General features: G+C 52.3%; 4 protein-coding genes across 4 annotated transcripts; 2 read left to right on the top strand and 2 right to left on the bottom strand.

The window, feature by feature from the left end:
- Positions 1 to 967: 967 nt before the first annotated feature.
- Positions 968 to 4,537, top strand: PMZ80_005826 (uncharacterized protein; the record flags this gene model as incomplete). Its single annotated transcript, XM_064874243.1, has 1 exon — positions 968 to 4,537. One exon carries the CDS (start codon positions 968 to 970, stop codon positions 4,535 to 4,537), a length of 3,570 nt encoding a protein of 1,189 aa, XP_064729965.1.
- Positions 4,538 to 5,064: 527 nt separating this feature from the next.
- On the bottom strand, positions 5,065 to 6,290 carry PMZ80_005825 (uncharacterized protein; the record flags this gene model as incomplete). The annotated part of the gene is made up of 2 exons (XM_064874242.1): positions 5,065 to 6,118; positions 6,148 to 6,290. The coding sequence occupies 2 exons, from the start codon at positions 6,288 to 6,290 to the stop codon at positions 5,065 to 5,067; spliced, it is 1,197 nt and encodes a 398-aa protein (XP_064729964.1).
- Positions 6,291 to 7,939: 1,649 nt separating this feature from the next.
- Positions 7,940 to 9,946, top strand: PMZ80_005824 (uncharacterized protein; the record flags this gene model as incomplete). The annotated part of the gene is made up of 1 exon (XM_064874241.1): positions 7,940 to 9,946. The coding sequence occupies one exon, from the start codon at positions 7,940 to 7,942 to the stop codon at positions 9,944 to 9,946; it is 2,007 nt and encodes a 668-aa protein (XP_064729963.1).
- A 514-nt stretch (positions 9,947 to 10,460) lies between these two features.
- On the bottom strand, positions 10,461 to 12,067 carry PMZ80_005823 (uncharacterized protein; the record flags this gene model as incomplete). The annotated part of the gene is made up of 4 exons (XM_064874240.1): positions 10,461 to 10,593; positions 10,652 to 11,119; positions 11,174 to 11,709; positions 11,759 to 12,067. The coding sequence occupies 4 exons, from the start codon at positions 12,065 to 12,067 to the stop codon at positions 10,461 to 10,463; spliced, it is 1,446 nt and encodes a 481-aa protein (XP_064729962.1).
- Between the last annotated feature and the right edge of the window lie 839 nt (positions 12,068 to 12,906).

Here is a 12,906-nt window from a genome sequence, read left to right as displayed (position 1 = left end):
CAGTCGCAGACTCGACCCGGGGCGCTGGTTCTGGCTGTCGGTCTCTTTCGCGGCAGACGTTCCAAGTGGTTCAAGGCAAAGCCAGCAATTAGCGTCTGCACGCCTTCAGGACCCATGTTCTGTCGGATGCATGTCACGAACCGCCACCCAGGGATACAGCTTTGGGGAGATGGCAGATACCCATTGGACCGACTCACCTCATCTTGACTGGTTCTGTCGAGTGAGATGATGCGAAACTTGAGCCGCTCGATCCAAGACGAATGCTGAAAGCTTCGGTGAACCTCGATTTGTGCGTGTTTGCAAAAATGACGGACACAAGAAGTTCGTGTCCTTAGCCAGAGCTGTCCGATGTGGGTCAGAGTACTCGAGACTCGTTCATCAGTTGGGACGGCGTTCGAACCGACCTTCACGCTGAGATTGTCCGGCGCCATCCGCTGAAAAAAAAACAGGTGCTATTTACTACTTTGAGGTACAGGAAACGATGAGCAGGTTCACGCGAACACAAATACCATGCAGCGCAACATTTACGGTCAAATTATAATGCCTGCCATTTCGCTTATCGTGAGGCTGCAGCCTGGGATACTGTTATGACACTACGATATTCGAGAACTACACATAATGCTGCAAGCAGCAGCAAGGGTCTGCTTTCCCCTCCCTTGCATGCATATTTACACATGCAACAGCGAAACCTACATTTTGACATACATGGTGTACAGGATGAGGGATGGATGCAAACCCCAGATCATCGACATGGCCCTTGCTCTACATATGTCTTTCAGGGCGCACAGTCTTCGATCTGAGATTTACCTTCCCTTGCTACTTTTCCATCGAAACATTGGTCCGTGCTAATCTCTTCAGCTGACCTCGAACTTTGCTAAGCAATAGATCGGCCGTGCGTCAGCAGGCCGCAGGTACTAATCCTCAGCAAGCTGCCAATGGTTACACAGCAGGAAGGCAGAGCTCTAACATGACTTCCTCGCACATCTCTCAGGGAAGCAGGAAGCCAAAACATCATTCTTTCCTGAATGTGCTGGATAACATCGCGACTTCCTCGCCAGATTTCACATTCGCACCTGCCCTAGCACCTGTCCCGTTTCAGCAGCCGAGACAGGACGATGCGGTCAAACAGCTCTCCGAGTCCTTCCGAGCATTCACGTCGAATGAATACGAGCACAAGCAGCTACCGGAGCTACCAGTTCCAAGTTATGACAACGGCAACATCGACGCCTTACCACAAATTCATTCAAAAGCTGGCCGGAAGCCTCGCTTGACACAAGCGACGTCAAAGACAAAAAGATCAAGTCCGAGGGTAACGAAGCGTTGTACTCCATCACCCTCCCACTTACCCAAGGCAAGCTTCGGTCAGGCGTTCAGTGCGAGCACATTCGCCGACATGCCCCAGCTTCAAGGGCCAGACGAAGACTCGAGCCTCAAACAATCAAACCCCGCGAATAGTACTGCTCGAAACAGAAATAGCCGCGCATCGGCACGGAAGTCGCGTCCGGCGTCTTCGTATAGTACCTCTACTGCCTCGAAAGTGGTAGTACGTACTAGACCGGGATCATCCGAATCTGCATCAAGATCTAGCCGGCCTCGTAAGAGATCGATCACATTCGACGAACAACGGGCGTGCCCGCAAAGAGTGCACGAATCACCAAAACCAAGGCCTTCGGCTGATTCACATACTCCTCGGCGAGGTTTTCGACTTATTCCCAACTTCAAGGACTTGCGAACGAAGCCGGAGAAGAAACGTAGAGTTGAAGAGACGGTACCACTACCACGGGCGGAGGATGACCAGACTATGCCGATGATGTCGTTGAAGGAAGCTCTTCGAGGTGTCGCTCCACTGTCCCCTCTACATGACCCCAAACAGGATCAGGAGTTCGCTCAAGAATGCTCGAAGCTGTTGTCACTACGGCGAGAAGCATCGAAGTACTCTTTTATGGACCCTGAGCCTGCCAAGCAGCTGCCGGATACTCCACAAGAAGCCTCTCGGCTCTCATTAGAGACCCTAGCAAGGCCATCTATGCATGCTCACAGGATTTCGGAAACAATGTCGATCAGCACGAGCATACTGGACTGGAGTTGGCCACAGCCAGATACGTACAAAGCTCTAGAGTCGAACACGACACAGAAACTACCTCCTGCTAGGAGAGAGTCCACCACGATACCATGCCATGGTGACCACCATGCTGACCTCGAGGCATCGCCTCCCTTTGCCAGCCTAGCAGAGTCACCGCACCTTGACTTTTTCCCGAAGTTGTGGACTGCTCCGATCTTTGAGAAAAGAGTGAACAGGTCACCTCCTCCATCGGCGCCGCCAAAGTGTCCGTTGCCACGCCTGCCTCTGACTGAAGCCAAGGGCAACTCATGTCAGCCAATGACTACTTCTCGCATACACCACTATCCGCTTGCGGGTTCATCGCCCCAATCTGGCTCGCAGTCGTCTGCGCAGATCCAAAAGCCAGGACCAGCCTCGAGCCGGCTATCGAGACTAGCAGCAAGCAAAGGCTTAGCACTAGACTCATCTGTCGCGCTACATACCGACACGCTCCTATGTGATATGGAAGTACATCAACCTTCAATGCCACTATCCCCACTAAGGCTTCGCTTCAACAAGAGTAATAGAAATTCGAAGGTCAATGAACTAAAGAAGCGACACCTCTCGATGCTCGTGAGGGATGGTGTCAATATCCATGCCGATGGTCCAGAAGGCACGGATGCGGTCGACTTCGCAAGACGCGGTTCGGCTCCTGATGCGATGCAGACTTCTACCGCGAATACTTTGCACACAAGAAGACCTGCAAGCCGTATGCGACGTGCATCGATCGACAAGTACAAACCTCTGCCGCTGACACCTGGCAGTAAGGCGTCCAGCCGCAAAAGCTCGACATCGTCAACTTCATTGCGTCAGCGGAAACCTAGCTACGTCTGGAGCCCGCTTGAGACACATCCTCAAGCTAAGCGAAGTCGCCGACAGTCCCTAAATTCATCAGCCACCACTTCGAAGGCCTTACAAACGCTGGCTCAATCTAATGTCATGACACTTGTTGACAGCGATCCTCGAGCTGCTCATGGCTTCCGTGCCGGCGAAACCAGTCCTGCCTCAAGCATCAAGAAGAAGCACAGAGCAAGCAGGTCGTACAAGCCTGCTCGATTTGATCACTCGGATGATAGCAGCAGTGATCGGAGCAGGCCATCATCGTCGTCACAGCAGTCGATCATGACTGATCCGAGGAGTGATGGGACTGCGATCACTGTTCCATCCAGCGCACGCTCTGCTTCTTTCGCTGCTGAGGTTCCGTTGAATGCATCGTTTGACTCTGGGTATGGCTCTTCATACGATGACAGGCATTCTGACAGTGATGGTCATGAATGCAGCCCATCAAGCATCCGACCCGGTACGGCTTCGTCGCACCAGCTCGACGCCTACAAGCAAACCACTTCCGCATCACACAATGCCCAGAGCAACGAATCTGATAATGAACAAAGAGTAGAACGGCTCAGGGATGAAGCCGATCGCATAAGGCGCGTATACAACGCTATGCTTCGAGCTCGTCAAGACGGCCTCGCACAGGAGTACATGGACAACAAAAGATATGCTGAGCTGCTCGATGACGATAGGGAGACTGGGCTTCCTTTACCAGAGATTCGAACAAGTAAGGTGCTTGCCAAGATCGAGGCTGACCTTGCCAGTACTCCACCAAAGGCTGATAGTGATAGCGAGAGGACGATCACGCCTTCACCCACGCAGAACTTGACCACCATCTCGGCATTTTCGACAAGTGATGAGACGGATGTTGACGGCAGCGTCGTAAGCTCACCAGCGATTATTGCCGCTGACATGCCAGCACCATTGAGGTTATCGCGCTCATCACTGACCGTAGTAAGGTCGTCATCAACCACGAGTACAACCATCGAGTCATCGGCACAATTACCCATCAGAGCCGGCTCAACCCTACTCTCAGCAAATAGATACTCACCACAAGCTGCTATAAGCCGATCAACACCTTCTCCACCACTCAAGAGGTCCTCGATTCTATCACAGTATAACCCCTACCCACCGGCACAGCCATCACCAACAACTACACGCAAAGTCTCCCCAACCTCAATACACGCCCCGCCCACAACCACATTCCCTTCGCCACCTCGCAACATCCTCGGCAGACTCCCACAGAAACAAGTCGCCATCGGACCCAACATGCCAACCGACGACATCGACCAGGACATCGCATTCGACTTTGACATCGACAATGGCGTGCCGCCTTTCCTAACGAATACAAGGCAGATGGATCGGGCGATTGAGGAGTTTCAGGCATCGACGAGCAGAAATGACAATGACAGCAAGGGTATCGTCGATGCAGGTTCTGAGGCGCTTCAGAGTCATCATAGAAATGGTGGTGTGGTGGATTTGAGGAGGATCGCAACCGAAGTCAGAGATCGTGAGTATCTCGGACGAACATCGAGTGGGACGTCGCAGATGGAGGAGACGGCGTCAGAGTATGAGGGGCGGACTGGGCGGAGGCCGCCGATGTGAGAATTGTCACTATTTTCTTTCTTGCTTATGAATGATCTCAATGAGTAATGCCGATTTACATACAACAGGCAGGCGAATGTGGCATGACGGACGTGAAAGTCTACAGTACCGACATGGGGAAGGGAAAAAGCAAGAGCACAGTATTGCGCAGATACCCAGGCACAGCCACAAAATCATTACAGTTACAGGATATTTACTCATAATGGGATCGCCGTGCAGCTAGTTATGGCAAAACACGAATGAAGGACGATGAACAGGACAGAAGATATTTACGAGTTTCGGAAAATATGTCAATGGTGTTAGTTGGATGTTTTGTTCATTTGTTCGTTCGTTCGTTCGTTCGTTCTTGAATATACCATATCGTTGATTTAGCTATTTACATATACACAAGAGTTAAATACAGAAGTACTTTCAAGTCGTAAATCGTTGACACGTATAGCCATATGTCCATCCCATATCTAATATCCCATATCCCATATCCAAATCGCTACCAATCGCAATGCAAAACACACAATTTCAAAACAAGGTCAAAACCAAGAATACCTCACGCTCTCCTCGTCATCCCAGCGGATCTGCTTCGAGATCGTCCTCCCCTTCGCAAGCGATGTCGTGTTGGCCGTAGTTCTAGTGGTATCAGCCCAGTGGTCTCCCACCCCAGCTCCCCGCTTTGGCACGAAGAAGCCCCAGTCATCCGAGTCGGGTTTCAGGGGGCTGAGTGTTGAGCCGTGGGCGGGTGAGATTTGTAAGGTTGGCGATGGGGGTGGGGAAGGTTTGTGCGATGAGAATGGGGAGGCCCAGGAGAACCAGGAGTTGCGGTTGTTGGCGCCAATGCTGGTAGGCGTAGGTGGGCAGGTGTCTGAGACTGTCGAGGAGGAACTCATGCTGCCGGATGAGCTAGGACGTGGATGTTGTTGGTCTGTGATCGCGATGCTCCTGAAGGCGGATGGGAACATGGTTGTGTGGGTGTTTGCGGGGACGAATCTGGATGGACTTGGGGATCTTGAGCTCGGAGTTGACTGTGTTGGTGTGACGGTGGATTGTGACCTGGAGTGGCCGTGGTAATCGTGACATTCGGGCTCGTGCATCACTGCGGCTGCTGTTGTGATGTCTCGGCGTGGGGCTACTGCTGGTACAGTTTGTGACCTTGCGTGTCCGGTGCCACGGACACGAGGGGTGCTCATGGTGAGCAGCTCGTTGTTGTCGATGGCTAGGTCGGGTTCGTCTTGGGAGCAGCTGATCGCGCTGAGGCGGTTGGAGCGTGTCCGGACCATGTTGACTAGTTTGTGCTGGAGTTCGAGTTCGTCGCCCGGCTTGAATTTGTTGAGTTGGCCCCTGCCTGCGGTTGTTGGGAAGAGGAAGGGTGGTGTGATGTCGCCTTTTCTTCTGGGCTCTGGTGCGGTGGAGGGTCGGGTTGATGCAGTTATAGTCGACGGTCGTGCTTCTTCTGGTTGTTTGTTCAGAGACTCGAAGCTGGTGATTCGGTCTTGAACTGATCCAACTCTCGTGCCTGTGCGTTGCCTGCGATGGCCTTTGAGGAAAGCAGGTTTTGTTTCAGGGCTGTTTTCTTTCTCTTCTTCTGTGCTTGCTATCTCAGAAGTGGCTGGTCTCACTCGGCTTCCTCCTCGTCCAGATCCTTTTCCCTCTTCGCAAACAGACTGACTCTGTTCTGGATGGCGTAGATTGCGTAACCGACTAGTGCTAGTACGAGGAACAGTACGATGATTATTATCGCAATGACGATGTTGCGCTTCATCTTTTGCTAGAGATGGAGTCGTGGATCTGAGGGCAGAAACGTCGGCTTCGCGGCCTTGGAAGTAGAGACCCGGAGTGTGTGGGTCTTTTGCGTAGGACGGTCGTCGGATGCCTGCTGACGATGTTCCAGGTGAGAGCGACCGAGAGTCTTGGTGATTGGAGCTCTTTCTGGATTTGTTGAGTGGTACGCTCTGTGTTCGCGTATGAACGACCAGACGGAAGCGGTTCGGTGCTGGTGGGCTAAGTCCTGGTCCGGAGAAGAGAGAGCTGCTGTCTGGAAGCTGGCCTATGCAGACTGGGTCCGAAGTGTAGACCTTGGCGTCAAAGGCCGGTGATGTCTGATGAGAAAAATCAAACGCAGCGTCTTGAAGAGCGAAGAAGGGAATTTTGAATGGTGGTGAGTGGTAATGAGGACCGGTCAGAGTCCTCGGGTCGTGAAGAGGCCGTTGATGTTCTGGTCGTTATCGTGCTTGATGATGTTGATGATGTTGATGGCTCTGTTGTTGATTGAGTTTGAGAGGTCTGTTGTCAGCACAGGACAAGAGATGGTCAGTGTAGTACTTGTAGCACGAGTTGTAGCTAATGTTAGCAGTATGGAAGGAGAAGAACACGAGCTCGGGAATGTGAAGCATGAATTGTATATTTGACTAGAACGTGGTGGCCAGCCTCGCAATTGCTAAAGCGAGACATTCTGAGATAGTCGAGAGGTTGGATGATCATTGTCGACGAGAGTTCAAGGATGACTTGCTGGATGCCCTCGACGTGTTTGACCATCAGCCCAGCCATCAGATTATCTATAACGCTAAGTCCCAAACAGGAATGGCGCGGCTTGACCTGCACCAGCCTCCTTCCTTCCTGCGTGCTTGACACGTGACTACGCGACACATGGCAACACGCGTACTAATCTGTAGAGCGATGCTGGGCTTCCACGCTTCCTAAGTTGCTTCATACTTGGAGCAGATGTCGACGAGGACTCTTACAGCTTTGGAGCTCCACGCGATTCCGCTGGCAGATTGGCACAATGCTCAATCCGTCTGGGACACAGGATGTACTTAGCGGTGAGAGCATCCCGCCGCTCGTGCTACAGCTGAGGTCATTGTGAATGATCGGGTCGCAAGCTTTTAAGCTTGAAAACGGTGTGAGATGACGGAGGAAACTTTTGATCCTTTTCAGGCACAAGAAGTATCTCGGCAGGTCGATGAGACCAGACTGCTACCACAGAATATTGCAAGCGCAGTTTGGCCGAACGCAGATGGGCAGTGCACTGACCACTTGCTGCGCTCAGGCATTCCCAATCGAAAACGTTGCTCACGACCCTACTCGACACTGTGCCTTCGAACCATCGCGAAGAGGAAACATGGCATTTTTATGGCGATATGCTTGCTACGAGTTGGAGGGCAACATCACAGGAGCAAGCGATGGGCCAGACGTCCGACCAGAGTCCAGACAAAAGAAACATTGAAGATCGCTGGTCGAGGGAACAAGCAGACTAGCAAATATGCCATGTCTATCAGACAATCACTGCATCCGGATGTCTTCCGCTCTCATCCAAGTACCTCCCTCCATCAAAGAAATATATGAACAAAGGATCTCTACGCATGGACTCATCTTACCTACCCTCATTACCCATACCGCTTTTCTTTCTTCGATATGGGCCGCTTCTACGCTGACTTGAACAGGCTGAAGCAAGATGAGATATTCAACACTGCAATGCTGCACTCGAAATTAGAAAGCATGCCTCTGGTTGAGTCATTCTTCAAGCCAGCTTTGTCGACCGATCGAGACGGCGACGTCGTCATGGCCGACGCCAGGTTGTCCAGCTCGCCGGTCAGTCCCTTCAAGGAGAAGTTTAGCTTTGACTGGTTCAAATTCGACGGTAACGGCAGCTCCACACCGAAGAGTCCTACCTTCTCTCCGGTGTCCCCTGCAACGACGTCACGGAAGCTGAGTGTGAGCACGGCCTCACCAACAAGCTACTTCCACGACGACTCTCCTGTTACACCTGCAACTCCGGAAAAATCAATCACCAAGTCCTCTCATGCCACAACTTCACGTTCCGGGGCTTCCCACCTCGTCCTCCCTACTCCTCCCTCAAAGCCTTTGAACTGGGTTTGGCAGTGCCACCAGTGCCGGTCAAGATATCAACTCTCTGTCACCCGTCGATGCCTGATAGATGGCCACTATTACTGCTCCGGCGACAACTCACAGACCCAGCGCAACAACAAACGGAGACGCAAGGCTTCGTCATGCACCAGCGAGTTTGATTACGTTGGTTGGCAGGAATGGGGTCAATGGCGTCGGAAGTGCACTGCTCTTCGTTCGTATGCTAACGGAAAAGCTGCCCCAAAATTGCATGGTTGTGAAGGATGCAGCTTTCCTAGCCAATGTCGATATGAGAGCAGACCACCTGTGGAGACCGTCGAGTTTGAGAAGTACATTGACGCCAAGGATATTGCAGCAATGAAGGAGAACGAGGTCGAGCAGCGCATTAGCCCGGAGAAAGCTGCTTTTACCTTAGAGCTTGGTAGGGCAGGAAAGGAGAAGGACTCTCACAATCTGACAAAGTCCGCCAAGAAGAAAGTACAGAAACTCGCCAAGCTAGAATCATCTGGTGAGAAGTCCTTACAAAAGATCCCGAGTGAAAAGGGATCGAAAAGACAGCGCTTCTACTCGAGTCTGGCTGGCAACACGTCAAGTGCTGATCTCAGCCCCACAAGGGAATCCAGCAACCCGTTTGACAGAGGGAAGTTCGACACAAGTCTGCCCTCCCTCGGCGTTACGTCCGACAAACCTAACACAACGAACATTCCAATCGACCCTGCGTTGACCGCAGAAGGTCATGGCCACCCAAGTGGCAAGCACACAGACCTTGAAGCAATAGAGGCAACTCTCAAGGCTGCACTTGCAGGGCAGAAACCAAAGTCTACATCCACTTCGTCCGCCTCAACCACATCCCCAAGAACACAATCGCAGTCCTCATCGTCATCATCAACACCAATCTTCAAAAGACGAGTCAACTCAAAATCAAACTCAAAACCCAACAACCCCGAATTCGAAGTCACCCCTTCCGATATCCTCAACAGCACCATCACCACCGCCAACAACACAAAAGCCCCGATCTCACCAAACACACAGTCCACCCTCACTCTCCCCCGAACAGACTCCCAACAGTCCCTTCTAACCGACTTCTTCCGCCAAGGCAAACACCACAAAGACAGAGACGTCGAAAACTCCAAATCCCACCGCGAATCAACCCGCCGCGCCACATCCGAAGCAGACATCGCTAGCTTCCTCCAGCTCAGAACGGGTCGGGATCCCACTACCTCGGATACCAGCAGCAGTAATCGCCCCGAGACACAAAGAGCAAACACCTATACTCACACGTACGACAGCAGCAACGGTGGAGGCGCAAAGGACTTCGAGGACATTAATTTGTCGCCTGTGGCTGCTGGGGCTTCCCAGAAACCGGGGTCGGGGTCTAGTGAGAATGGTGCTGGTGCAGGCACGGGCTTTGGGTTTGAATTCGAGACAACTGGGGACATGGACGTTGATGTTGACCCGGTGAAGAAGATGCCGCCTACCGTCGAACCAGGCAGTAGCGGCGAAAGAGGTGGAGGTGCATTTGGGTTGTTGAACTTTGGGTTTGGGAGAAAGTGAAGTGAGAGGGGGTTAGGGTTATCTGTATAGAAGTGGTGTGCTGTGTAGAACATAGGGTTGTGAATATATGGTTTATGCTGTTCAGGGCTGTTCTACGTATTGCATGTCCTCTGATTCATGCCATTATGAACTGATCTGATCTAGTGAGACGTCATCGTCAGCGCCCGCTGAATGAACAGTGCCTATTCGCGCCCACGTTTTCGCTCAGTCTACCGAATTGTGCTCAGGGCCGAATAGTTGATCGTACCGGTACGCAAGGCGTGGCACCTAGTGGCCTCTTCACGTACTTACCTACGATAGACAGACAGATAACGAACGAATGACACAATTCATATCGCTTCGTCGGTATGCATCGCAGGGCTTGGGAGGATTCGACACAGCACAGCAGTCGTACGCATCATCGGACAGCAGATAGCAGGAGGAATCGCTACATGATATCTCTGGGTCAAGAACCATTCATATTTTGGTAGCACAATGGTGAACATTCGTCCGACATCGTCGAAGCTATAGCTACTTAAGCCTTCTTCTTAAGGTACAGAGTCTGCGAGTTGCAGTACGCCTTCAACCCAGCAGCAGACCACTCAAAGCCCACGCCAGATTCCTTGTGACCACCGAATGGTGCTCGGGGGTCGAGCTCAAGATGTGTGCTGCGAACCGTTAGCATCATACCCCGCAATATATCAAGATAAGGAGGGAGCAACTTACTTAACCCAAACAGAACCCGCCTCAAGCTTCTGCGCCATCCTATTCGCGGTATCAAGATCACTCGCCCACACACTCGCGCCCAATCCCATCCTCGTCCCATTAGCCCGATCAATAACCTCCTGCTCATCCTTCCACGTCATAACCGGCACAATCGGACCAAATGGCTCCTCAGTCGCGAGCTTCGAGTCCTCGGCCGGTCGATCGATGAGCGTGGGGGTGATGAAGTACCCCGGCTTATCCTCGTTCACACCGCCGACTGCGACCTTCTGGCCGGACTTCTCGATGTCGGAGAAGAAGGTCTTGACCTTTTCGTATTGCATGCTGTTTTGGACGGGACCGAGGAATGTGCCTTCTTCGGCGCCGTCGCCGACCTTGAGGGTTTTGGTGAAATCGACCATGGCTTTGAGGAAGGGCTCGTAGATGTCTTCGTGGACGTAGATTCGTTTGATGGCGAGGCAGATTTGGCCGCTGAGGTGGGGTCAGTATGTGTGTGCGTGGGAGGTTAGTTGGGGGGCTACTTACCTGTTCAAGAAGGCTAGAGTCGCGACCTTTGGTGCGACTGTGGCGATGTCGACGTCTGGGCAGACGATGGTTGGGTCCTTGCCGCCGAGCTCGAGGGTGACTCGCTTGAGGGTCTTGGAGGCGGACTCCATGACCTTCTTGCCGGTGACGGTGGAACCAGTGAAGGAGATCTTGTCTGGGCCGGGGTGGGCTGTGAACCATGGACCGAGGTTGTCGTCGCCGGAGAGAACCTGGACCACACCTGGTGGGAAGAACTGTTGTGCCAGCTCACCGAGCTTCAGGTCACAGTATGGTGTGAATGGGGAGGGCTTGATGATGATGGTGTTGCCGGTGACGACGGCAGGGGTGATCTTGCCGCAGGCAAGCTGGATTGGGAAGTTCCATGGCACGATACCGACTGCGACACCCAGAGGTGTGTGTCGGACGATAATCTTCTTTGTGTCATCCTCTTCCACGATCTCTTCTGGGAGCTCGAAGCCGGAGAGGGTTCGGATCCATGTCACGCCTGATGCTGCCTCGGCTTTGGCGAACATCAACTAGACACCGTTAGCAGGACAGATGGTGTGTTGAAGGGTCCTGACTTACCGGCTTGCCCTGCTCCTGTGTCAGAAGTTTGGCAAAGTCATCTTGATGCTTCTCCAGGGCATCGGCAAAGTTTCTGAGGGCTTGTTGTCTCTCTGAATATGGAACCTTGGACCACGACTTGAAAGCCTTTTGTGCAGCAGCGACGGCGGTGTCCACATCCTCTCGTGTCGCTACTGGCACTTCTGGGTTTGGCTTGCCGGTGGCTGGGTTGATACCATGTCTGGTCTCCTGAGTACTGCACAACTTGCCATCGATGGTGTTGTAGTATTCGCCGAAGACGTTGAACTGGGGAAGTCCGACTGATCCCATCTTGACTTAGCTTTTGTGGTTGGTTTTGGTGATAATATACAGTGAATACAAAAGCGCGGTTATTGGACTTCCAGATGATCTAGATCCCAATGTAGTGCAGGGTCAGAGACTATATAGACAAACACATTGACTGCGACTTCAAGGTGGGGTACGGTTCTGATTCCAAACCTAATGTCAAGACCTCGGCGTTCGTCGAGCCAGATTTGCTTTAGTTATGGTAACACACTACTGTTTGAGCACAACTTCCCGTATCCATGGTCTTTGTGATTCGCCGCGGTAGTTGTGCAGATGGGTGACAAACCAGATTCCGCATCAATTATCGTGTCGTTCTGTACGTGTCAGCGAGAGACGCGATCATTAAACCATACTTGTGCATTTTGGCTCTTTATACACGAACCGTGCAGTGAAGAGACAACCAATACTTCCTTATGCAGCTATTTCTGCTTATGTCGCTACCTGCTTGTCCGGTCAGCACGATCAGAGTCGACGGACTGTTACGATCTAAGACCGACCGGAGAACGCCTCTTCCAAAGCTATGGGCCTGGACCTTAAGGTAAGCATGTACGAGTAGTCCTTCCCACCTTGAAAATGGTCGTTATGCTTTCACGCTTACTGCAGCATTAAACCTGAAGCAAAACACACTGGTGCACATGGGAATCCGGCCGAGACCGTGAATAAACCTACCTGACTCAATACGTCGTCACGCGCGGGGCTCCGCGGGGTCATGGAAAGCGTGCATCATCCGATAGCCGATGATATCCCGGTAGTGTCATACCGAAAAGGCAGGTCCGGCGGACCGGTGAGCGGGTGCAACAGGGTTCGTTTTCCAAGGGTTCACT

This window comes from Knufia obscura (genome assembly GCF_036327395.1).
Source record: "Knufia obscura strain CCFEE 5817 isolate CBS 148926 chromosome Unknown scaffold_6, whole genome shotgun sequence".
Taxonomy (NCBI): domain Eukaryota; kingdom Fungi; phylum Ascomycota; class Eurotiomycetes; order Chaetothyriales; family Trichomeriaceae; genus Knufia; species Knufia obscura.
The sequence above is the reverse complement of the archived record's forward strand: the minus strand, read 5'-3'. Positions and strand labels throughout refer to the sequence as shown.